General features: G+C 35.4%; 1 protein-coding gene and 1 long non-coding RNA gene across 2 annotated transcripts in view; both read left to right on the top strand.

Moving 5' to 3' along the window:
* CAPZA2 (capping actin protein of muscle Z-line subunit alpha 2) overlaps positions 1-27,031 on the top strand; it is a 58,695-nt gene that overhangs the window by 9,644 nt on the left and 22,020 nt on the right. The window contains exons 2-3 of the mRNA XM_027075322.2: positions 18,945-19,008; positions 23,355-23,406. Coding sequence (XP_026931123.2) covers positions 18,945-19,008; positions 23,355-23,406 — 116 coding nt within the window. The remainder of the gene's footprint in view (positions 1-18,944; positions 19,009-23,354; positions 23,407-27,031) is intronic.
* LOC128314734 (uncharacterized) lies at positions 2,229-4,360 on the top strand. The gene is made up of 2 exons (XR_008296704.1): positions 2,229-2,794; positions 2,862-4,360. It is a non-coding gene; the product is annotated as an uncharacterized LOC128314734 (long non-coding RNA).

The following is a 27,031-nucleotide window of genomic DNA, read 5'->3' as shown; positions in this document are numbered from 1 at the left end:
CATCTCCCATTTCATAGGTTGCCATTTATTTATTTGTTTGTTTGTTTATTTATTTATTTATTTATTTATTTTTAAGTGGGCTTCATACCCAGCGCAGAGCCCAGTATGGGGCTTGAATTCACAACCCTGCGATCAAGACCTGAGCTGAGGTCAAGAGTTGGCCATTTAACCAACTGAGCCACCCAGGTGCCCCTTGTAGGTTGCCTTTTAATTTTGTTGATTGTTTCCTATACTGTGTAGAGGCTTTTTATGTTGATACATTCCCAAAAGTTTATCTTTTGCTTTTGTTTCCCTTTCCTCAGGAGTCCTATCTAGAAAGAAGTTGCTACAACCAATATCAAAGAAGTTACTGCTGACGTTTTCTTGTAGGATTTTTATGGTTTCCTGTCTCACATTTAGGTTTCTCATACATTTTGAGTTTATTTTCGTGTATGGTAAAAGAAAGTGGTCCAGTTTCATTCTTTTGCATGTTGCTGTCCAGTTTTCCCAACACCATTTGTTGAAGAGACTTTTTCCCTCTTTCTTGCTTTGTCAAAGATTAATTGACCGTAATTGTGGGTTCATTTGTGAGTTTTCAATTCTGTCCTATTGATCTGTGTGTCTGTTTTTGTTCCAGTACCATACTGTTTTGATTACTGCAGTTTTGCAATATAACTTGAAGTCCAGAATTGTGATGCCTTCAGCTTTTTTTTTTTTTTTTTTCAAGATTGCTTTGACTATTCGGGGTCAGTTGTGGTTCCAAACAAATTTTAAGATTGTTTGCTCTAGCTCTGTGAAAAATGCTATTCGTATTTTGATAGGGATTGCATTAAATGTGTAGATTGCTTTGGGTAGTATAGACATCTTAACAGTATTCTTCCAATTCATGAGCATGGGATGTCTTTCCATTTCTTCCAGTTTCTGTCATCAGTGTTTTATAGTTTTCAGAGTACAGGTCTTTCACCTCTTTGGTTAGGTTTATTTCTAGGTATCTTAATTGTTTTGGGTGCAGTTGTAAATGGGATTGATTCCTTGCTTTCTGTCTGCTGCTTCATTATTGGCATATAGAAATGCAACAAATTTCTGTACTTTGATTTTGTATCCTGAAACTTTACTGAATTCATTTAACAGTTCTGGCAGTTTTTTGGTGGAGTCTTTTGGGTTTTCTGTATAGAGTGTATCATGTCATTTGTGACTAGTTAAAGTTTTACTTCTTCCTTACCAACTTGGATGCTTTCTATTTCTTTCTGTCTGATGGCTAGGACTTCCAGTACTATGTTAAATGAAAGTGGTGAGAGTGGACATCCCTATCTTGTTCATGACCCTAGAAGAAAGGCTGTCAGTTTGTCCCCTTTGAGGATGATATTAGCTGTGGGTTTTTCATAGATGGCCTTTATTATGTTGAGGTGTGTTTCCTCTAAACCTACTTGTTCAGGTTTTTTTATTATGAATGGAAGTTGTGCTTTGTCAGATGCTTTTTCTGTAGCTATTGAAATGATCATATGTTTCTTATCCTTTCTTCTAATATGATATATCACATTAATTGATTTGCAAATATTGAGCCACACTTGCAACCCAAGAATAAATCCCACTTGATTGTGGTGAATGATTTTTTTTTAATGCATTGTTGGATTTGGTTTGCTAGTATTTTGCTAGCATCTATGTTCATCAGAGATATTGGTCTGTAGCTCTCTTTCTTTGTGGTGTCTTCATCTGGTTTTGGTATCAGGGTAATGCTGGCCTCATGGAAAGAATTTGGAAGTTTTCCATCATTTTCTATTTTATATAGAATAGTTTGAGAACAATAGGTATAAACTCTTTAAATGTTTGGTAGAATTCACCTGTGAAGCCATCTGGTCCTGAAATTTTGTTTGTTAGGAGTTTTTGATTACTTATTCAATTTCGTTGTTGGTTATCAGTCTGTTCAAGTTTTCTATTTCTTCCTGTTTCAGTTTTGTTAATTTGTATGTTTGTAGGAATTTATCCATTTCTTCTGTCCAGTTTGTTGGCATAATCTCATATAAGTGTTTGTATTTCTGTGATGTTGGTTATTTCTCCTCTTTCATTTGTGATTTTACTTATTTCGGTCCTTTCTCTTTTTGATAAGTTTGGCAAGAGGTTTCTCAATTTTATTTTTTCAAAGAACCAGCTCTTGATTTCATTGCTCTGTTCTATTGATTTTTTTTTTTTTTTTTTTTTTTTTTTTTAGTTTTCTCTATCATTTATTTCTGCTCTAATCTTCATTATTTCCTTCCACTGGTTGCCTTTAAGAGAGCAATTTTATTAGAGCCCTGCAGCAGGGAGCAGGTAGAGAAAAGCCAGATTACCCAAGTCTAAAAGGTGTGTATATGCTTTCCTTCTTCCAGAAATGGCCTTTCGTTCATGTCTTGCATTGTAAACAATCCTTCGGTAACCAGACCAAAAACTTCCCTCATGACTTTTGTATCCTGGCCTATGCTCCCTTAGAAATTTGTATATACCTTTGTTATAACATTTACCAATTTTTTAAATAGATTTACCTGATTTTCCTAATTCCTTTGTTCTTCAAGGGCAGGCCTTGTGTTTTACTAATCTTTGTAATTCCAGTGGAGTGCCTGGCATACATTAGATCATTGGTTTTCAACTCTAGCTGCACATTGGAATCAATTGGAGAGTTTATAAACAAACTTGGATGCACAAGCTTCACTTACAGGTGAGGCCTCGAGCCTTTGTACCCTTGTAAAACAAACAAAAAAAAGCTTCCCAGATGATTTGAATGTGCCATGGGGTTGAATGTCACTGTATTAGATGCTCCATAAATGTTAACTAAAGAAAGGTAAGAAGTGGCAACAATAAGTATAAACTATTTTTGAAAAAATATGATAGTGAAACAAAAGAGAAAGGATAGGCATTACTACTTCATTTTTTCCTACTATTTAATTTAGGAATACTTTATGTTTTTTAAGATAGAAAAAATTTAGGAATGTTCATGGACTAAGGGGGATGATTCAGAGGAGATAAAGAAATTGAAAATTTAAGATAAGTAATAGTTTATACATAACTTCTTTTTCAGTTAATGATAATGCCTACTTTGGACTCATGGGTTTTTTAGTATTTTATTTTATTTTTATTTTTATTTTTATTTTATTTTATTTTAAGGTTTATTTATTTATTTTGAGACAGAGAGAGGGAGAAAGAATCCCAAGCAGGCTCCATGCTGTCTGCGCAGAGCCTGATATGGGGCTCGAACTCATGAACTGTGAGATCATCACCTGAGCCAAAACCAAGAGTCAGACACTTAACTGACTGAGCCACCCAGGCACCCCATTTTGTAAATAAATGGTAAACACATGTTTAAAGAAAAATTGCTTTTAACTCAGTAGATGATCTAGTTTTAGACTGATAGGGACTCACTCAAAATGATAGTTATAAAGGAAAAAATTATTGAGGAAAACTTGTCAAATTATCACTTTTAAGTGTATTCAAAAAAAGGTTGGCTATAACACAGCCTACAGTAGTGATCGCTTCATCATAAACTATTTAAATATGATAGAGTTCAAAAAAGTATTTTCTTTTTTTAAAAAAAAATTTTTAATGTTTATTTTTGACAGGGGTGGGGTAGGGGCAGAGAGAGAGGGAGACACAGAATCTGAAGCAGGCTCCAGGCTCTGAGCTGCCAGCACAGAGCCCGACGCAGGGCTTGAACCCACGAACTGTGAGATCATGACTTGAGCTGAAGTCAGTCAGTCATTTAACCAACTGAATCACCCAGGTGCCCCCCCAATAAAGTGTTTTCTATTCTCATTTTACTCGTAACTCTCAAAAAGACATGGAAGTTTTTTACAGTTATAGGAAACAGTGTCAAGTAATTTTGTAGTTGAAATGGGAAAATGCCCATTAGTTCTTTTTAACTTTACTATTAGTCCACAAGGCAGTGAACCTTTTTGGTATCACATTCCTTGAGAATCAGGCGAAACTTGATTCCTTGGATTCCTTTTTTCAGAAGAGGATATGTAAATTTTGCATATACAATGCCTTCTAGGGCAGTGGGTATAATAACTGGCCACCCATCAGGATCACCTGGGGAGATTTTGTGAAATACAGGCTTCCGGGTCTCAGTACTCTAGAGATGGATTCAGTAGATCTGGAATAGAACTTGAGATCCTCTATTTTTTTCAAAAGCTTTCCAAGCAAATTTAACAGGCATCTAGACTTGGGAAATCTTTAATGTCTCCTGACTTGATCAGGGAAGAGATAACTATGTGGCATAATGTCCAACATATGGGAATTAAAGGGGATATTGGCAGGGTTCTCAGGTAAACTATAAGATGCCTCATTAAATTTTAATTTAAGATAAACAAGAAATAATTTTTAGTGTAGATCTTTCCCATGCAGCTACTGTGCAGTACTGTTTGCTTCTAAATTTAATGGTAACAGATAGCTATTTGTGTGGTGTGTGTGTATATGTGCTTCCATGCACATGCCTCGTCTGCTTTGTATACTTTCATCTCCTTCCCCCTGTTGCTCAAGTCTTTTTCAAAAATTTAAATTTGTTGTCAGCTTACTCTTAAAGCTGCTTTGCTGAGGACACATGGAGTTTATGTGCAGCTAGCCCTTCCCACTTTGTTCTCCTTCCTGAAGAAGGTTTTCGGTCCTCTTCGGCACTGTAGATATCAGATAAGATTGCACACTTCAGTATTCTGTAGTCCAGGAAGCATAGGATGGTAAGGCACCGCTGCTTCATAGAATTGAGCCACAGGTAGTTATCTTTCTGGATATTGTGACTAATCTCTTTCCATCACTGTGGTGATGCTTGGCTTCTACACATAGTAGTCCAGTATGATGTGCAGATGCCACATAACCCATCAGTATTATTTGCTTTGCTTATCATCTGGCCTCTTTATCAAATTGAAGAGTGTGTGGAGAAGCTGATTTCTGTCTGTAGGCTCAGAGTGTAGGCATGTTTTACACAATATAAAGGGCATCAACTCCCCTCTTGCCTGCAGCACCTGAGGAACAGTTTGTGGCAGGTAGCATCCCAGCATTAATGAAATACTTCTTTAACTGTCTGCAATCTGAGATAGCTCTGATTCTAAATGAGTACCTGCCAACATTCACAGAGAGAGAGTGGTGCCGGGTAGAAAGCAAGAGATAGTTTTCTATGAGTTTATCAAAATGAATCTTAGCTTTAGTCAGTGAAGAAGATGGTATTCTTTCCTTTCTTAGGTAAAGGATTTGGAGAATTCTTTTTTTTTTAAGTTTATTTATTTATTTTTGAGAGAGAGAGAGAGAGAGAGAGGAGAGAGAGACCTTGTGAGTGCCTGTGGGAGTGGGGCAGAGAGAATTCCAAGCAGGCTTCATCCTATCAGTGCAAAGCCAAAATCGTGGCTCAGACCTACCACCATGATATCATGGCCTGCGCTGAAATCAAGAGTGAGTCGCTTAACCTAGTGAGCCACCCAGTTGCTTCTTGGAGAATTCTCTTTAAGAATAGTGGAATCAACTTCCTTTGATACTGAAAGATGAATATCCTTGGGGCGCCTCGGTGGCTCAGTCGGTTAAGTGTCCGACTTTGGCTCAGGTCACGATCTCACGGTCCGTGAGTTCGAGCCCCACGTTGGGCTCTGTGCTGACAGCTCAGAGCCTGGAGCCCATTTCAGATTCTGTGTCTCCCTCTCTCTCTGCCCCTCCCCTGTTCATGCTTTGTCTCTCTCTGTCTCAAAAATAAATAAACGTTAAAAAAAATTAAAAAAAAAAAAGATGAATATCCTTGGTTTTCCCCTGTCTGAACAGTTTAATCATTTAAAACTGAATTCTGTCCACTTTCTTCAGACATTTGTGAGGATTCTGATCCAGAGAAGGTTGAACAGTCTCAAAGAGTACCAGGTTGATGGGGTGCCTGGGTGGCTCAGTTGGGTAAGCATCTGACTTGGCTCAGGTCATGATCTCGCAGGTCATGATCTCACAGCTGTGCTGACAGCTCAGAGCCTGGAGTCTGCTTCACATTCTGTGTCTCCCTCTCTGTCTGTCTCTCTCTCTTTCTCAAAAATAAATAAATATTCAAAACATAATAAAATAAAATTAAAAAAAAGAGTACCAGGTTGGCCTAGTGTTCATTTTTGAGAAAGTCCATTTGACTTTTAGGTCTTCTAATTTGCTTTATCAAAGAACATTTCTCCCTATTTAGTGAACTGATTTAATAAGGATACTAGCAAAGAGTTCCTCATAGGCCACGCAGTAAAAGAGTGGAGGAATATTACCTTAAAGTTGTGGCAGAGTTTCTAATTCATCTTCCATTCCACTGGCCACATCCGCAAGACTTATCCCAATTACTTGATCACTCAGTAGAGTTGCAGAAGATGTTTAATCTACATCATTATTTTCAGCTTTCATCTATAAGTATATAGTTATTCTTAAATAAAAATTGAGTACTAAGAATTTTAGAGCTCTCTTTTCAAGACACTTGGTTAGCCCCTGAATTTCAGGACTTTATTTGTAAATTTTTTGTTGCCTGTAACAGCACTTTGTTATCTGCAGCCTTTGTCAGGATGGCTCAGACGTTTTCCCTTCTTTTAATGTAAGTATAACTGTCAACCTTTCAGTCTTCCCTTCCATTAGAGGATAGGAAACTAGAATCTCTCTCATGCCCTTCTAATGTTTGGACTATATGTATCGGCTTATTTGCTTGCTTAAAATATATTTTAAATAACTGAGTTTCCTGCTTCTTAGCCCCCAGTTATATATCTTAATTTCAGCTTTCCAGTTCAGTGAAATCTTGTTTAAGTCCCCCATTCTTCATTCTGTTTGTGAGGGAGGGATTCCTGCCTTAGGGTTATGTGGATGGCTGAACACACAGCACTTGACGCTGGACAGATGAGATGAACAGCAGTGTATTAATCACATATACTCAACAGCCCAGGAGAAGGGGACACCACACACAATGTAGGTCCACTTGGAAGTTGCACTTGGGAACAGAGTGAACAAGCAAAATCCATGGGATGCAAGTTTTGTAGTATCAAGAGGGTGGAGTGATCCCTGGTTCCCACAGGAGGATGTGATCAACTTGTTTGAATAATTGCCCAGGCTGGCCGGGAACTGAAGCACAGATAAGCAGGAACTGTGTCTGTTCCCTGTGATAAATAGGGTTATCTGGCTAAGGGACCTTACTAGCAGGAGCAGAGGATGAGAATTTGCACTTAGGCCATTCAAGGCCCTCCTGGTTTTCCCTAGATGTCAAGACACACATAATATCGGTCCTTAACTTTAGGCCTTATACCACAGATCTTAATAGTAGTAACCCTTTATCAGAAGTATTTACTGGGGCTCCTGAGTGGCTCAGTTTGAGCGTCTGACTCTTGATTTCAGCTCAGGTCATGATCCCAGGGTCATGGAATCAAGTCCCATGTTGGGCTCCCCGCTGAGTGTGGAGCCTGCTTAAGATTCTCTGTCTCTCTCCCTCTGCCCCTCTCCCCCACTTGCAAGTGCACGTTCTCTCAAATTAGGGGGAAAAAAAAGGATTTACTATGCTGTGCTAAATAATATATCAAAAAATTGTAATAGTATAATTTGATCTTTCAGTTTACCTTTTTTGGTGATCTTCTAATATTTTACAAAGTTTAAGATATTCTGTTATGTGCAATTTTATTACAGTAGATAAAAGATGGCCAAATCGTATGTATGCAGTGATATAGAGGCATGAAAGCCGAGAGTTCTGTTCGAGAGACTGAATGGAGTGCTGGGGCTCCAGTACTGTGTGTATGTGGGATGAGAAAAAGAATGGATAGACTGTAGGAGCTAGAAAGTGGCAGAGTAAAAAAAGGTAGTAGCTATTATTTGAGTGCTTACTTTGTGCCAAGCACTTTTCTAAGTGTGTTAATCTCATTTACTGCAAGTAAGACAACTGAATTTAATTTGCTTATAGTCATACAGGTAGAAGGCAGTAGAGCTATAGTCTTAAGTCCATACAGTCTGATTTTAGCATTTATGCTGTTAACAGTTATATTTTATAGCCTTCAGATAATGGAGAAGCTTTATATGTCATGTTAAGGACTTTGGACTTTATTTTGTTGGCAGTTGGGGAGCCGTTAGATTTAAGGAAGAAACATGATGAGAATTTGCATTGAAAAACATCAGTCTGGGGCACCTGGGTGCCTCGATCGGTTAAGTGTCCTGACTTGATTTTGGATCAGGTCATGATCCCCCATATTGTGAGATCTTGCCCCACATCAGGCCTGCTCTGACAGTGCTGAGATTATAGGGCCTGCTTGAGATTGTCTCTCTCCCTCTGTCTCTGCCCCTCCCCTCCTCTCTCAAAATAAATAAATATTAAAAACAAAAAAAGAAAAAAGTATCAATCTGATGGTAGAATGGGAAATGAATATTGAAGAAGAATATGAGATTAGAGGCAGGACTGTTGTTGTAGCAATGCTGAACAAAGATTTGAGCAAGAGAGATAGACACTATTCATGTGACTGAGGGGGGGGAAAAATGGAATGATTTCTAGGTGGTGCTAGTAATTTTATTTTATTTTTTTTTAATTTTTTTTCAACGTTTATTTATTTTTTTGGGGACAGAGAGAGACAGAGCATGAACGGGGGAGGGGCAGAGAGAGAGGGAGACACAGAATCGGAAACAGGCTCCAGGCTCTGAGCCATCAGCCCAGAGCCTGACGCGGGGTCGAACTCACGGACCGTGAGATCGTGACCTGGCTGAAGTCGGACGCTTAACCGACTGCGCCACCCAGGCGCCCCATAGTAATTTTAAAAGAATAGCAAGGAGTAGGTTAGGGTGAGCTGGTCTGAAGTATCTTTGAGACATTTTAATGAAGATTTCTAGTAAATAAGTTATACTTAGAAAAATGCATCTTGATCTTGACAAACGAGTTGGATGTATAGGTCTGAGAGCTGTTGTTGTGTGGTGATAAGGGAAGTATTGGACATAGGTGAGATTGCCCAGAGTTTTCTTTTGTTCCCAGCCTGTCTTCAGAACCATCATAGAAAAGTGATGCTGTTCTGGGAGGTAGCTCTGCGAAAAGCCTTGGAGTGTATTTCAAAACTTCGTTCACATCCCAATTCTGGACCTCTGTTTTCTTTCATAAATTAAAAGTAGTAACAGCAGTCTCAGAGAGTAATTGTAGATATCATTTTATTTTACTTAACAAAGGTAGGAGTTTCAACAGGTTAAGAAATAATGGTATATTTCATCCCCTTGATTTCCCTGTAAAAAATGGAAGTTTAGAGGGGCACCTGGGTGGCTCAATTGGTTAGTTTGTCTCTTGGTTTTAGGTTCAGGTCATGATCTCACGGTTCGTTAAATTGAGCCCCACGTCAAGCCCCTTTGTCAGTGTCCAGCTCTGTGCTGACAGCAGGAAGCCTGCTTGGGATTTCCCTCTCTCTCTCCCTCTCTCTGCCCCTCCTCCCCTCAAAATAAATAAACTTTTTAAAAAGTGGGAGTTTATAGAAGTTAAAAAAAAAAACTTGTGTACAGATCATTTGTCTTAGATAAAAGTCTAGATCTTTCACATTCCCACCATGCAGCTAGGAAGCCAGCTTTTTCTCCTGGTTTTTGGGATGAGCAGAGTCAAATAGGGAAAGAATGATTTCCAAGTGAGGAGAAAGGATGTCAGTGTGTGGAAGTGAATGCATTACAAAGAACACAGAAATGCCTGGGCATATGCCACCTTTGTATCACTGTAGGGCACAAAGAAACTAACATGTAACATGAAAATGTCTGTGTTCCAGGGCTATTTTTAAGAAAACTAGAGCTATATCAAGGTGCCTGAGTGGCTCATTTGGTTAAGTCTGACTTCGACTCAGGTCATGATCTCGCAGTTCATGAGTTTGAGCCCAGCATCAGGCTTTGGATGCTTTTGGATGCTTTTGGATGCTTTGGATCCTCTGTCCCCCTCTCTCTGCCCCTCCGCCATTTGCACACACACACTCTCTCTCTCAAAAAATGAATAATAATTTAAAAAACCTAGAGTTTATACTAATACAAGTATACTTATTGTCTACTGTTACTGTGAATAATAGCTAATATTACTTATTTACCCAAGTTTACATAGCTAATGAGTAGTGGAGATGAAAATCCAGCCTGGTTAGTCTGGCTCCAGAGAGATACACTATACAGCTTCTTTATATTAGCGTAAGTTTTTGTGGTTTTCACTGTAATTTATTTGAAAATTAAGTCTCTGTAGAATTGTAGTAGTGATAACTCTTAAAATTTTTGTCTTATTGAAATACTGTATTTCCTGACTGTTCTCAGTAAATGAGAGTTTATTCTTGCTTATACATTTGTTCAACTATCTCCTGAGTGCAGTGTATAGGGCAGAGGCAGCAGGAATCCTGCCTTGAAAGGAGATTGAATGTTTGGTGATTCAACGAATATTTGAGAGCCTGCTATCTGCCAGACACCATTCATTCTAAGCACTCAGATACAGTATTCCCTCTCTGATTTTCTTTTTCTTTTCCCTCTGAATTTTTTTTCTTCCAAACGAAATCAGTGCTAAACAGTGAGGGTTTTGGAAGCATAAGAGATGGAAAGTTAGCTTTTTTTTTTTAAGTAAGTTCAATAGGAGATTTTAATATGATTTTTTTGAGAACAAATTCTAACATATTTGCCTGTGAGATGTCAGATACAGCTATAACATTTGTATAGTTTGGTGCAGTGACTTAGAACTGAAGTGTTAAGATTTTGACTTATTTTACCCTGTATTGTTTACTTGGTCTACCCTCTTCCCTAACATGTCCTACTTCAACAATCCTTATCATTTGAGTCTTCCCTGCAAACAGAAGCTAGTTGATGAAATCTATGTAGAGTTCAAATGTAGACATTTCATTACTGTGGAATTTCTTGGAAAGATGACTTCAGTTTATTCAGTATGAGCATTGAGATTACCTGCTTATGAATTGTGCACTGATAAAGGAAATGAGTAAAGACATTATCTGACCATCAATTTAAGCGAGAATGTCCCAGTATTTTGAGACAGATGCCCTAGGTGGTATAGATTAATGCCAACATATTAGACTCTGTAATTCAGAATGAAAGCCTAAGGTTCTTAACTTTTGTTTCTTTAAAATTTTACCTTCTTTTTTTTTTTTTACTGTATTTTCTATTAAAAAAGCAAAATGTTAGGGGCACCTGGCTGGCTTAGTAGGTTGATCATGCAACTCTTGGTCGTGGGGACTTGAGCTCAAACCCCATGTTGGGTGTGGAGCCTACTTCAGATAAAGCAAACAATGTTGGATTTTGTGTACTGTAGCAATAAAAATCAATGTTCAATGTTTGACTCTTAATTAGAAAGTAAGCAAATAGTATTAATTATCATGGTTACTAAGAGTGTTTTTACATGGTTTTTTTTTTTTTTTTTTTTTAGATCTTATTTATTTTTTAAGTAATCTCTATACCCAACGTGGGGCTTTAACCCCACAACTCCAAGGTCAAGAGTCACACGCTCCATTGACCTAGCCAGCCAGTTGCCCCTAAGTTTTTATTTTAATCACCCGGTGCAGGTCATGACATGTGTGCTCCTTAATCTCCATCACCTGTTTTACACCCCTCCACACTGGTAACCGTCAGTTTGTTCTTTATAGTTAAGAGTCTGTTTTTTTGGTTTGTCTCGCACTCTTTTTTTTTTTTTTTAATCCCTTTGCTCGTTTGTTTTGTTTCTTAAATTCCACATATGAATGCACTCATGGTATTTGTCTTTCTCTGACTTGACTTATTTCACTTAGTGTGATACTCTCTAGCTCTGTCCATGTTGCTGCAAATGGCAAGATTTCATTCTTTTTTATATTCCATTATATATATATGCCACATCTTGTTTATCCATTCATTGTTTGATGGACACTTGGGCTGCTTTCATATCTTGGTTATTGTAAATAATGCTGCTTTAAACGTAGGGGTGCACGCATCCCTTTGAATTAATGGTTTTGGATTCCTTGGGTAAATACCCAGTAGTGCGATTGCTGGTTCATAGGGTACTTCTATTTTTAACTTTTTGAGAAACCTCTGTGCTGCTTTCTTTCCACAGTGGCTGTACCAGTTTGCATTCCCTCCAGCACTGCAGGAGAGTTCCTTTTCCTGCATATCCTCATCAATACCTGTTGTTTCTTGTCTTGTTGATTTTAGCTATTCTAACAGGTGTGAAGTAGTATCTCATTGTAGTTTTGATTTGCATTCCCTGAGGACAAGTAACGATGAGAATCTTTTCATGTGTCTGTTGGCCATCTTTATGTCTGGTTACTAAGTTTTAACGTTAACATTTTATACATACATTAAAAAAATAAGATAATACTATCATATGTACAAGAAATTTAAAAATTTTTTAGTTGAGATATAGCTTACCTGCCATAAAATGTACAAGTCTTAAATGTTCGCTTCAGAAATTTTCAGTTTTTTAAAAAGTTTATTTGTATGTTTTTGAGAGGGAGCGCACACATGCATGTGGGTGATGCAGAGGGCGTGAGAGAGAATAGCAAGGAGGCTCCATGCTGTCAGCGCAGTGCCTGACATGGTGTTGGATCTCACAAACCATGAGATCATGACAGCCAAAATCAAGAGTGAGACGCTTAACAGACTGAGCCACCCAGGCGCCCCAAATTTTCACAATTTATATGCAACCACCATTCACTTAAAGAACATTTTCCATCACCAAAAAAGTCCACTCATGCTTCTTTCTAATCAATCCCTGCACCCTTTGCCCAACCATGCTTTAACTTTTGTCACCAAAGATTAGTTTTTCCCGATTTTGGATGTCATGAAAATGGAATCACACAGTGTGTATTTTTTGTGTGTATCTGGCTTCTTTCCACTTAACTTGATTTTGAGATTTATTCATGGTGTTGCTTGCATTAGTACCCCGGTTTATTTATCCATTTTCCTTTTGATGGGCATTTGGGATTATTATGAATAAGGCTGCTATGAACATTCCGGTCTTTTTGTGGACATATGCATTCATTTCTCTTGTGTAAATACCTTATGAGATTGCTGGGTCACAAGAGAAAACTCTTGAAGGTAAGTCATTTTGATGGGTTATACAACAAGTTTTTTGTCATTTGAAAATCTGTATTAAACAGGTAGAGCCCTCCTCAAACAAAATTTGTGTAGATGTTTAATGAAAATTTGAAGTGAAATTAAATACGTTCAGCCATAGGTGAAACATCAAAAAAGTACCCATTCACCTTGTTTTTATAAGGTCTAAGCTATAACAAATTGTTTTTGAGTCTCCGGAATCATGAGTTGTTTTAAATTATTGTAAACAAACAAAAATGGTGGATAGGGTCATATCTTAATTAGAACTCAGGTTATTAGAATCCTCTAACCCAAATTTGTTTAACTTAATTTTAAGGACACAGTGGCTCATTGTGAATTACAGCAATGTCTAAACAACCATGCTAGAATTTTTATGTATAAAAATGAATTATTCATTACTTCCAGAGACAACCACTGGAACTCTTTAAAAACAAGTTCTTTGTGAGAAGAAACGGGATTTTAATTTAATTTTACATCACTTATGTGATATTTTCTTACTGTTAGCCAGTGTCTTCATAATAACAGGACAGCATCTCTTACTATTGCCTTCTGATATTATTGAATATTCAGAAATTCCTTGAGGAAATTATATTTTTGTAATTACTACCTGAATAATGACTCCTAAATTCATCAGACACATTTTAGAAGTACTTGGAATTTATTAAAGCATGTGACAAGTTTTTCATATCTGTGACTGAAATAAGGGAGTAACCCATATTTTTAAAATATGGTGCATATGTAAGATACTTTCTTCTTCTTTTGTGTTGCTTCACTGGGGAAAAGATGTACGTTTTAACAAATAACATTAGGTTGTTTTATTTATCCATATGACAGTGTAATAAAAAAAAATGGATCTCCATCCCATATCATACACAAAAATCAGTCCCCAGTGGAGTAAAGACCTAAATGTAAATGCAAAGAGCAAAATTTTAAAGTAAAAATATATATATATGGGAGGAAATCCCCACAACCTCAGAGTAGAGGAGAAATTTTTTTCCCACTAAGTACTTGACTGTTTAGGGCTTTCTCTTGTATAACTACAGTGCAGTTATCAAAATCAAGAAATTAAACATTGATACAATACTATTTTCTAATCTACAGACCCTATTTATATTTCACCAGTTGCTGATCCAGGATCCAATCTAAGATCACGTTGAATTTTACTGTAATGTCTCTTTAATTTGGAACAATTTCTCAGCATTATCTGTCTTCTGTGACCTTCACACTTGAAGAGTACAGACTGTTTTGTAGACTGCACCTCAATTTTCGTTTGTTTCCTCATGATTAGATTCAGCCTATGAATTTTTGGCTGTAAGAGATATTATGTCCTCAGTATATCCTATTAGGAGGCACATGATATCAGTTTTTCCTCTTACCTATAACTGATCATTTGGTAAAGGTGGTGTGTGGCAGGTTTCCTCAATGTAAGTATATAATTAAGTATTTGGAAAGATACTTTTCAGACCATGTAAATGTCCTGTTGTCATTTTATCATACTTTTACCCACAAATTTTAGCATCTATTGATTTGGCATGCAACAGTTATTGCAGTGGTCATCCAAGGTGATTTTTATAATTCAGTCATTCCTTCTACATTCCTTAGTTGAAATCTGTTGTAATGAGGAGCTTTCCCTTGTTCATTGATTTCTTTGTGTCAGTGTAGACTCATAGATTCCTATTTTATTCTGTGAGTTACTACCCATTACTATCATTACTTAATTTGTTATTTGAATTGTGGAATTTCTTTTAAAGGAAGAAAGAAAGGTCATAAGAAAAACAACGTACAAAAAAATTTTTGACAGTAATACTTTCATATTATCTTAGACAGTTGATGGGCAGAAGTTATTTTTTTTTTTTTGCAGGACAAATGTATTCTGACATTTTGGATATTATTTTGAATACACTATTTTCTATATAAGTAACTTTATAGTCATACGTTGTTATCTGCTCTTTTACCAGAAGCACAAAGGAATGGAATATACTTTCTATGTTATGTTTATCTTTTTGTATACATTTTACACAAAATATTATTTGGATCCAAGAGCAAGAAAAAGGAAAAATAGAGCTGTTTCAGCTTTTAGCTCAGGTTAATACATTAAGCTCTACATTAGTAGGGTTAACTTTTTAAAACTATCCTTCTTGGTACAGTTGTTACGAAGTTTGCCTGTCAGATGCCAGTGACTAACACAGATAAGAGTTAATCTTCCATCTAGCCAAACTTTCCTCCCCCAAAAAGCCTCCCGAGTCCCCCACCCCTACCAATCTAGAATTGCAGTTTAGAAATACAATGAAATAACTCTTTATTGAATCCGACTCCAATTTAGAAGGACTTGATTTCAAATAATACATGGAAGAAGATGGTGGGTAATGCAGAAGATTTAGCAGAGGGCCTGGGAATGTATCTAATAATTTAATTTACTGGGCTCTTCCAGGAAAGCTATAATATTCCCAAGGGTAAATAGAGTAAAGCTCCATATGTATTAGAAAACCTTTGAGGAAATATGTTTTTTATTATTTTCAGGAATTCATTCTACTCTTGAGAACTCTTGTATGACCTTTTTTCTTTTCTTGGATTTAGAAGTGGTCTAGAATAGTTTTAAAAATTAAAAAAAATGTCAGCTAAGAAAGATGGATGTAAGGACATGTTGAGTCTATAACTGTGCTTAGAAGATACCTTGATGATCGAACAATTTCTTAGAAGACAATTAAGCATTTACCGTGGCGGATGTATTTCCTTTCCTTTATCACCTGAGAAATCCAAAAAATCACATTCTTCTTAGTTGGTGAAATTCACAAAGACCAGATTACAAAACTCCAGGCATAGCTGGTATAACCCAAGTTGTGTTTTGGGTTCTCAGACAGCTCCTATGACCTTCCAACCCTTAATGGTACTTCTTTTGATCCACCATTCACTTTAGGTATTGTGAACAGTCATTAACTTTTTGGTCACTGTGTACTAAGTGCATACATTTAGTTCAATGACAAAGGCAAATACGTCCATAGGAAAAAAAAATTTAGATCATTTTTGCTTTCTTGGTAAAAACTCTAAGTAGAACTGATTAAAACTCTGAATGGTATATGCCTTTTTTTGAAACAACTTAAAATTTCAAAGCTCAACAACTTAGCAATTAGTAAATATGCTATATGTATACTGCTTGCTATTAGTACTTTAATTTTGCCAGTTTTATAAGTCATTAGGGCTGTGAAAAACAATTACCTCAAAATTCTAAATGTTTTTGAAAAATATTGATAAGTTCATCAGCAAGTTACCACAATTTTTATTTGTTGCCTTTAGTAATGATTAAGACTTTGTTTTTAATGCTAACAGCTCCTTATCTTAGTGGAGGGGGCGGCGGGTGCAGAGCAGCTATACAATGAAGAAAATTAAGAAGTTAAGACATTTACATAAACATAATAGATTTCAATGTATGTTTAGCATGCACTGCCTGTTTTAAAATTATTTTTTATATTTTGGCTTTTGATTTTAATAGTAATTTTAAACACTTAGAAGAAAATAATTTTGAAAACACAAAACATAGTAGTATTCCATTGTGTAGAAACACCATCTTTTATTTATACATTCACTCATTTGTGGACTTTTGGGTTTTGGTTTTGAGCATTTGTGAGTAGATTTTTGTATGGACATAGGTTTGCATTTCTCACCTGGAAGTGAGATTGTTTTGTGGTGTGTGCTTTATAAGAAATTGCCGAACTGATTTCCAGGCTGCTTGGTAAAATTTTGCATTGCCACAACCATGTATTAGAGTTCTAGCTCTGCATGCTCACCAGTACTTGGTATAAGCAGTCTTTTTTATTTTAGCCATTCTGTTAGGTATGTAGTAGTGTTTCATGATTTCAGTATTCGTTTCCCTAATGACTTAGGATGTTACACATCCTTTTGTGCATTTATTTGTCTTCTGTATATCCTATGCAGTGAAGTGCCCAAGTCTTTTGCTTACTATTTTCTTTCTGTTCAGTTTTGAGAACTTATATTCTGGATACAAGTCCTTTGTCAGATATGTGATTTGCTAATATTTTCTCCGGTTTGTAGCTTGTCTTTTCCTTCTCTTAACAGTGTCTCTAACTGATCAAAAGGTTTAATTTCAGTGGAGTCCACTTTATCAGTCTTTTTTTTTTAATGGATCATGGTTTCAGTATCATGTCTAAGAATGTTTTGCCTAACCCTAGGTCATGAAAATCTTCTGTTTCTTTTATTTTTTTTTTTAATTCCATGTTTTACATTTAGAGCTGTGATCCATTTTGATGTAATTTTTTTATAAGGTGTGAAGTTTAGGTTGATGTTCATGTTTTTGCTCACGGGTATCTAATTATTTAAATACCATTTGTTGAAAACAAATTCTTTCTTGATTGAATTGTCTTTGCACCTTTATCACAGTTGTTTGGCCATACATATATATATGTTATTTGTCTTTACTACTTTGCATTTACTATTAAGGGTGTGAAATAACATTTTATCCTTTTATTTATTTATTTTTTAAATTTTTTTTAATGTTTATTTTTGAGAGAGAAAGAAACAGCAGAAGCCGGCGTGTGGGGGTTGGGGGGGTGGGGAGGGCCAGAGGGAGACACAGAATCCAAAGCAGGCTGCAGGCTCTGAGCTGTCAGCACAGAGCCTGCCTGACACAGGGGTCAAACTCACAAACCAGGAGGGATATCATGACCTGAGCTAAAGTCAGATGCTTAACTGACTGAGCCACCCAGGTGCCCCTATCCTCTCATTTCTTAGCCAGAATCTATTTTTAGTACCATGTGTATGTGTTTGTGGTTATTTTGGTTATCACAGTGGCTTCTTTTTTATTTTTCTTGCATTTGGAGAGGGGTGTCTTAATAAATGGCCAAAATTGGCATTCATTACATTCTTTATGCATAGAAAAGTAATAATACATAAAACATATCAGTGTTAGAATCAGCTTGTTGATATGTATCAGAAAAATCCTGCTTTGGGGCATTTGGGTGGCTCAGTCCATTAAGCATCCAACTTTGGCTCAGGTCATGATCTCGCAGTTCGTGAGTTTGAGGCCCGCATCAGAGTCTGTGCTGACAGCTGGGAGCCTGGAGCCTGCTTCAGATTCTGTCTCCCTCTCTCTGCCCCTCCCCCACTTGTACTGTGTCTCTCTCTCTCTCTCTCTCTCTCTCTCTCTCTCTCAAAAAAAAACATTAAAAAGAAGAGAAAAATCCTGATTTGATTTTGATTGGGCCTCCATTGAATCTATAGACTAGTTTGGGAAAAATTGTCATCTTCACATTATTGGGTCTTCCAATCCATGAACATATCTCTCCATTTATTTAGCTCTTCTTTCATTTCTGTCATTAGTATTTTGTGTAGTGTTCAGTACACTAGTCCTGCAGATGTTTTGTTAAATTTACATGTAAATTATTATTGTTTTAGATTCTTCAGGGTTTTTTATTTTAAATAATCATGTTTACTGCAAATACAAAGTTTTGCTTTTATGAAATGTCTTCAGTCAGGTCTGTTAAAAACATTTTGAATTTAGACCTTTCTTCCCCTCTTCTTTTATATATTTTTTACTAATTTGTGATTTTACAGAAACATAAATATAGTATATCTATTTTCTTTATTGTACCTAAATGCATCTTATTTCTTCACACATACAACTTTTCTCGATTGACACTTTTTTCCATTTTATTTTAAAAGAAGAATTTGCTTATAAGAAAATGTTTATATGGTAGGTAGCTTTGAATCCTTAAATGCGTTAAATATGTATTTTATCTGCATTTAGCCTGTACATTGTGATTATATTAAATAATTGAAACAGTAATAAAGTTGGTTTGAAGAAGAGTCACTATCTAAAAATTTTTAAGCCATTTTCAGTAGAACTTTGAAATAGTATAATTTTGGGTGTGTGTGTGTTTTTTGATTATTTTAGCAGAGGCCTATGCCATGGACCATTTATATCTTCATTTCTATTTTAGGTGCGTATAGCAGCAAAATTCATTATTCATGCCCCTCCTGGAGAATTTAATGAGGTGTTTAATGGTGAGTGTTTAATTCATAACACTAAGGCTTGATATATCAAGCACTTTTTTTTTTTTTTTAAGAATAAATTATATAACCAAAATAACAAAACTGGTGTGTGTGGGGTGGGGTATGTAGAAAAATATGTGCTTTCTGAATTACAATGAAAATTTTTGTCAATCTGGATTTCGTAATGGTTAGAATACACTTATGATGTATATGATAGTTATGTTTGAGTAAGTTAACCTTAAGAGAGTAATATTAATTTTTTAAAAAGACAAAATTTTAACTACTTTTTTGAAATTGTGAAATGCAGTTTTGTATTTCTTTTATAGAAAAATTGGGGCGCCTGGGTGGCTCAGTTGAGCATCTGACTTCTGCTCAGGTCATGATCTTGCAGTTCATGGGTTTGAGCCCTGCATCAGGCTCTGTGCTGGCAGCTCAGAACCTGGAGCCTGCTTCGGATTCTGTGTCTCCCTCTCTCTCTGACCTTCCCCTGCTTGTGCTCTCTCTTTCTCTCAAAAATAAATAACATCAAAAAAAAAAAAATTAAAATCCTACTAGAATAATATGAACAGCCAGAACAAACAGAGGAAAAAAGCATCGTTTTACCATGTTCAGAAGATGAGAGCACATGTAAAAACTATTTAATTTATATCTTGTAAATTAGTTCACAGTATGCCCTTCTTTAAACCACAGTGGCAAACATTTTTATGATTATACGCCCATAGCAGAAGTTTAAACTGTTAAACAGTCCTGGTTACTATTAAAACTGTAACAATAGCTCCTTTTTAACAATAAGAATGACATGGTTGAAAAAGTCACCAGGAAAATGGCCTGTAGTGATCTTACAAAACTTTTCTTAAGCAATTTTAAGAATAAGTTACCGTATCTATTTAAAAATATTTGGACTTCACTGTCTTAAATTAAACTAATTTGCCCAGGATTCTTAATTTTATTTTAAAAATACTCTATTCCAGAGTAAACTATGTAAACATGTTTTTAAAGAAGTTTAATCACTAATTTTCATTCATAGTATAAGATATAATGGAATCTCACCTCAAAAAAGATCAGGTTTGAAAGTCAAAAAATGAGGCAAAAATTGAAAATCCCTTAAATCATCCAAAAACTATAATAATACATAATTTAGTGCATACAATTACATATGGTAATTTTTATGCACTTAAAAATTTAACCACTGAGCTACACTTAGAGAAAGAATGGCAAGTCTATACCGTATTCTGTATTCTTTTTAAGATAACTAAAATCTCAAGTAGTGGATTGGGAACTTGGGAGAGATTTCAGAAATATTTCTGCTTCCTATAGGGTTTAACTTCTGTTTTAAGATGTTAGCCTCTACTTTCCTTAGGTTCAAAAGTTGGCATATAACTTAAATTGATAATGGTGAAACTACACTAAAGTCAGTGGCCCCCATTCTCTTGTACAATTCATAGAAAGTTTTTCACTTAATGTTCTTACCTTGAATAAATGCCCTACAGATTTAATCAGAAAGGTCCTTTTTAAAAGAATGTATGAGTCCTAGAAATTGCTTTTCTAAGTCTCATTGGAAATTGACGTTGGTAAGTTTTGTGTTGAGGCACCGTAAATTTGGGCATTAAGGATAAACCATTCAGTAGGCTTGGGGTGGAGAGTGAGCTATGGAATAAAAGTAGGACATAGTATATTATAGAGGTTTTAAATAAGGAGTATTTTAGAATTAAAAAGGAATTAAATATTTGAGGGAAAAATGTCATGAATTTGATTATTTTCATTGCTATTTTTTTTTGATAACACCAGTATGATAATTCCAAGAGAAGTGACAAATTTTAGAATTGCCAGGTCATAAAATCTTGTTAGTTTAGTGGTTACCAAATACTATTTCTTAGTCTGGTGTTGCTAAAATCATTGAAACATAAATTTCTGGTCTTCATTGTCAGATACTGATTTGGTAGATCTGGGCTGGTGCTCTTTTTTTTTTTAAGCCTCGTACTCACCACTTCATGGGTCCAGTGTGTTGCCTGGCTTGGAACCACAGCCTAATCCTTTCTGTAAGAGTAGATTTTATTCAATTTTTTCTATTTTTTCTTCTGTACTTTCCTTATGATAAAAGCAGGACTTTTTTTTCCAGTGTAAAGCTAACTGGATCAAATAGATGTTGCTTTAAAATTTTTTTTCACATTTAGAACTGGAAAAGATATACTACCATGCAGTACCACTGTTAATAATTATATTTTCAGTATTGAACATGAAAGCATCATATTTATCAAATAGAACTCCTCAGTTTGCTTTGTGAGACAGAAGTAACTATAATTTTAAATGTCTGTATTTTTTAAAATAATTTTTAGGCAGTAGCTTCTATTGTTTAAAATAAGTTAACTTAGAAATCAAATTAGTATTATTTTAGTGGTTAGTGAAAGAGATTTTTTTTTTTTAAATCTATTTTATTTTATTTTTTTTTTCAACGTTTTTTATTTATTTTTGGGACAGAGAGAGACACAGCATGAACGGGGGAGGGGCAGAGAGAGAGGGAGACACAGAATCGGAAACAGGGTCCAGGCTCCGAGCCATCAGCCCAGAGCCTGACGCAGGGCTCGAACTCATGGACCGCGAGATCGTGACCTGGCTGAAGTCGGATGCTTAACCGACTGCGCCACCCAGGCGCCCCGAGATTTTTTTTTTTATATGAGGGCCTGCTACTGAAAAGAGGCATATGAATAGTCAGTATTTTTTCTTTTGGAGTAGCTTTATGATTTATGTAAAAATGATCCATAGACATTCTAAAATGTCCAAAATATAAAAATGAACCTAAAAATGACCCAGAACTCTACCCTCTCATTCTCCAGCATTTGAATGAAATACTTAATATCACTTAGTGTAGACACAGATATATAACATTACATTAATAAGATAATACTATACATGCTGAATTTTCCGCTTCCTGTTTATCATGTTATGGATGTATTTCATGTTGATAAATACACATCTACATTTTTTTCACATCTACATTATTTTTAATGGCTGCTCAATTTTGCACTGTTTATAAGAACTATATAGTGTGCTTATATTATATTTAACCAGTTACTTAATGGAAGATACTTAGGTTAGTTGTGTTATTTTCATTTAATGAAAAGATTAGGGTAACATTGTGGTATGTACTTTATGATAGCAACTGTGTGAAATAGCCAACTGTGTAGGGAAATAAAGAAAATATAACAGGATTAGAATAGATTTTTTTTGTTTTTTGTTTTTTTGGGTTTTTTTTGGTGAGATTATGTGATTTTTTTCCTTATTGTTTTACAAAGTGCTTGGGTTTTCCAATAAAAGTATTATTTTTAAAGTTATGTTTTAATGATGAGTGGGCAAATGTCTACATAATAATTGAGTCTAAAATTAGAACAGAACTAAGAATCAATAACCAAAGTGAGATTGCTTCACTATATGCTAATTTGGATGTAAATTTTAAAAAATAAAAAATAAAATTAAAAAAAAAGAGATTGCTAAATCAAATAAAGCAATTATCCATATTGAACTAAATGCTTTCATCTGTTGTTTGAATATGAGCTGTCTTAGGACAGAAATGTCTACATCTGTGTTCTGTTCACAAGCTGTTTCTTGCTTAATCCCCTTTTCTGTGGAGCAGATTCATTTGAAACTCATGCTGGTGTTATCAAACTGAGATGTGTGTATTTTCTGCAGATCTTACCAGACCATCTTTTTGGTGGAGCTTATCTCCACTTTCCTTGGAAATTACAGTGTGCCTACATTGGCTATTAAAGGTATAAAATAACATGTACAGGTTTCACCTGCTATCTGAAAGTAGAGCATTATGTGAAATCTTTCATAAACTGAAATGGCGTAAAGTGGAGAGACAATTACAATTTGGTAAAAGTGAAAATCCTCCTTGGATTCCATTCAGTTAGTAAAAACAGTTAAAAGCCAAGTGGCTCAGAGTGAACTTTTAGATAGCTGGGGAAATCTGTATTTTTTTTTTTTTTTTTTTTTAATTTTAAGTAGGCTTCACGCCCAGTGCAGAACCCAACACAGGACTTGAACTCACAACTATGAGATCAAGACCTGAGCTGAGATCAAGATTTGGACACTTACCCAACAGAGCCATCCAGGCATCCCTGGAAATCTGTATTTTTATTTAATTCTCTTATTCCTAACCAGTATCTTTTAAAAAATAATATGATGGTATGTTTTTATGGTTATTTTGGTCATCAGAGTGAAGTTTTGATCTTGCTTACATGTTAGGGGTAAGAGAAGAGTGGGGAGTGTTGATACATGACTAAAGTAATCTGCATTCATTATATAGAAATTTCAAGCATATGGAAATAATAATATAATACAAAATACTTGTTTTGCAGATGTTCGGTTACTGCTTAATAATGATAATCTTCTCAGGGAAGGAGCAGCTCAGTAAGTATTACATATTAACATAACTAAGTGACATGATGAGAAAAAATGTTTTAAAGGTGGTTTTTAAGCACTAATTCCTGAAATAGATATTTGTACATAAAGTTTAAATGTACACATGTATTATATGTGTGCACTCAGCTAAAAGAGAAATATTTTTGATCGCAGAGGGACATAGGGACACAATTATAACATAAAATTTTCTGTTCATTGAGTGTTTGGTAGTGGCTTAAATACTTCTACATATATACTACATTTTGGCATTTGCAAGAATGGATAAAATTATTTTAGAAACTTAGAGTTTTGAAATTGTGATTGCTTTTTTATGCAGGTTTTACTATGTGTTTGACCCTAATAGATTTTTGAGAATTAGGAATTTATTTTATCCATAAATACCTAATATAGTACATGACACATACTAAGTAAATAAATATTTACTAAATATGTGAGTAATTCAAATAACTAGGCAGTTTAAATCGTAATACATAATCTTTGGACCAGTGCCCACAATCATGACTTGCCACACTGTCTTAGGATTTCAGAGAAATAATTGATTCTCTTCTCTATTCCCATCTCCATCTCCTATGTTAGGCTCACTAACTCCATAATTCATTGGAAAATGATAAAATTAAATGGATTTTTAGCTGCCATACAAAGAGTGTTCAGTGTCCACTCAGGCACCTTTTTTAATCCTAGTATTCTACCAGTGGGGGGAATTTGCTCTTATTCTGTTTTTGTAATGTTTCAAAGCTTTATCAAAAATCTGTCCTTTACAGTTAACCCTAATGAAGGTGGAGGTTCAACAGACTTCTAGGCATTTCTGATTTTGCTTTTGATTTAATTTCCTGGTTTTTTTAATAGCAATGTTTATTTATCTGTTTTTAATCCCAATATAATGAACATACAGTGTTACATTAGTTTTAGGTGTCCGATATAGGATTCAGCAATTCTGTAAATTACTTAGTACTCATTACAGTAAGTGTATTCTTTTTTTTTTAATTTATTTTTTATTTTTTTTATTTACATCCACATTAGTTAGCATATAGTGCAACAATGATTTCAGGAGTAGATTCCTTAATGCCCCTTACCCATCCAGCCCATCCCCCCTCTCACAACCCCTCCCTCTAGCAATCCTCTGTTCTCTATATTTAAGAGTCTCTTATGTTTTGTCCCCCTCCCTGTCTTTATATTACTTTTGCTTCCCTTCCCTTGTGTTCATCTGTCTTAAAGTCCTCATATGAGTGAAGTCATATGATATTTGTTCCTCTCTGACTAATTTCGCTTAGCGTAAGCATAGTTGTAAATGGCAAGATTTCATTCTTTTTGATTGCCAAGTAATACTCCATTGTATATATATACCACATCTTTATCCATTCAACCATCAATGGACATTTGGGCTCTTTCCATACTTTGGCTATTGTTGATAGTGCTGCTATAAATGTTGGGGTGCATGTGCCCCTTCAAAACAGCATACCTGTATCCCTTGGATAAATACCTAGTAGTGCTGGGTCATAGGATAGTTCTGTTTTTAATTTTTTGAGGAACCTCCATACGGTTTTCCAGAGCAGCCGCACCAGCTTGCATTCCCACCAGCAGTGCAAAAGAGATCCTCTGTCTCTGCACCCTCAGCAACATCTGTTGTTGCCTGAGTTGTTAATGTTAGCCATTCTGACAGGTGTGAGGTGGTTATCTCATTGTGGTTTTGATTTGTATTTCCTTGATGATGAGTGATGTTGAGCATTTTTTCATGTGACAGTTGGCCATCTGGATGTCTTCTTTAGAGAAGTGCCTATTCATGTCTTTTGCCTATTTCTTCACTGGATTATTGGTTTTTTGGGTGTTGAGTTTGATAAGTTCTTTATAGATTTTGGATACTAACCCTTTATCTGATTGATATGTGGTGTGCAGATATCTTCTCCCATTCTGTCGGTTGCCTTTTAATTTTGCTGATTGCTTCCTTCTCTGTGCAGTTTTTATTTTTATGAGGTCCCAATAGTTCATTTTTGCTTTTGTTTCCCTTGCCTTTGGAGATGTATTAAGAGGTTGCTGCGGCCAAGATCAAAGAGGTTTTTGCCTGCTTTACCCTCAGGATTTTGATGACTGTCTGTTTTACATTTAGGTGTTTCATCCATTTTGAGTTCATTTTTGTGTATGGTGTAAGAAAGTGGTCCAGTTCATTTTTCTGCATGTCACTGTCCAGGTTTCCCAGCACCACTTGCTGAAGAGGCTGTCTTTATTCTATTGGATATTCTTTCCTGCTTTGTTAAAGATTAGTTGGCCATTCATCCATTCCTGGGTTCTCTATTCTGTTCCATTGATCTGAGTGTCTGTTTTTGTGCCATACAATAAGTGTGTTCTTAATCCTCTTTACCTATTTCACCGTATTTATTACTTTCTATTCTGAGAAAATGTACATAATATAAAGTTTGCCATTTTAATGATTTTTAGGAATGTGGGTCTTTGGCACTGATTGCATTCACATTGTGTAATTGTCACCACTGTCCATCTCCAGAACTTTTTAAATTTTCCCAAACTAAAAGTCCATACCCATTAAACAATAATTTCTCATTCTCCCCTTCCCTCAGTCCCCTGACAACCACCATTCTGTTTTCTGTCTCTATGAATTTGACCTCACTAGGTACCCCATATAAGTGGAATCATACATTATTTGTTGTTTTGTAGCAGGTTTAGTGTACTAAGCATAATGTCTTCAGGGTTCTTCCATGTTGTAGCACATGTCAGAATTTTTCTTTTTAATGGTGAGTTTATAAACCACATTTTGTTTATCTATTCATCTGTCAGTGGACATTTGGATTGTTTCCACTCCTCTTAATTATTATATTTAAAGTGCTTTATAGAAATCGATTTACTCTATATCTTTGACTTTAGTTATTAGCTTCTGAGTGAATGGCTGCTCATTCCTAAGTTTTTTAAACCCTATTTAAATTATTTGTATATTTAAATAAAATGAATTTTCTTTATAGTCGCATGTGCCGTGTTGACAAAAATCTTACGGAAGTAAAGAAAATGTACAGCATTTATAACTTCTAACAGCAATACTTTCAAAGTAAACTATTCCTCTGAGTTCTCTGTGGTAAATAAATATGTGGGTTATTTCATGTAGGTGCAAGAATTAGTGGATTTTGTTTTGTTTTTAGTTAAGAAAACAAACTTGATTTGTTGAAAGAACAAGAGTTTTTCCCCAGCAGAATAAAGTTTAATGAAGGTCAAAGAAATATTCATAATTATATAAGTGGTGTGAAATAGTCACATTTGACTCAATGATGAACAGTATTGAAATTGTATTTGTCCAAAGAAGTACTTATCTGATGATGTTTTTACATTTAAATTAAATAAATTATACTTGTTCTAAAAAGAAATTAGAATGTGAGCTGCATATCTCTTTTATTATGAAACACATTTTGGGGACAGTTGTAGTCCACATTTCATGATGTGTATACATGGAAATACCTGATATTCTGATATTCTAAGGAAACGAGTCTGAAGAAATCAGTAACTAATGATAAAATAAGATGTTTATGATATGATACCAAGAAAAGGCATCAAAACCTTAAGGAGAAAGTTCAAATTGTCTTGTATGTAGTTATACTATTAAGTGATTACTAGC

The sequence above is a fragment of the Acinonyx jubatus genome, chromosome A2 (genome assembly GCF_027475565.1).
Source record: "Acinonyx jubatus isolate Ajub_Pintada_27869175 chromosome A2, VMU_Ajub_asm_v1.0, whole genome shotgun sequence".
In the NCBI taxonomy this organism is placed as follows: Eukaryota; Metazoa; Chordata; class Mammalia; order Carnivora; family Felidae; genus Acinonyx; species Acinonyx jubatus.
The sequence above is the reverse complement of the archived record's forward strand: the minus strand, read 5'-3'. Positions and strand labels throughout refer to the sequence as shown.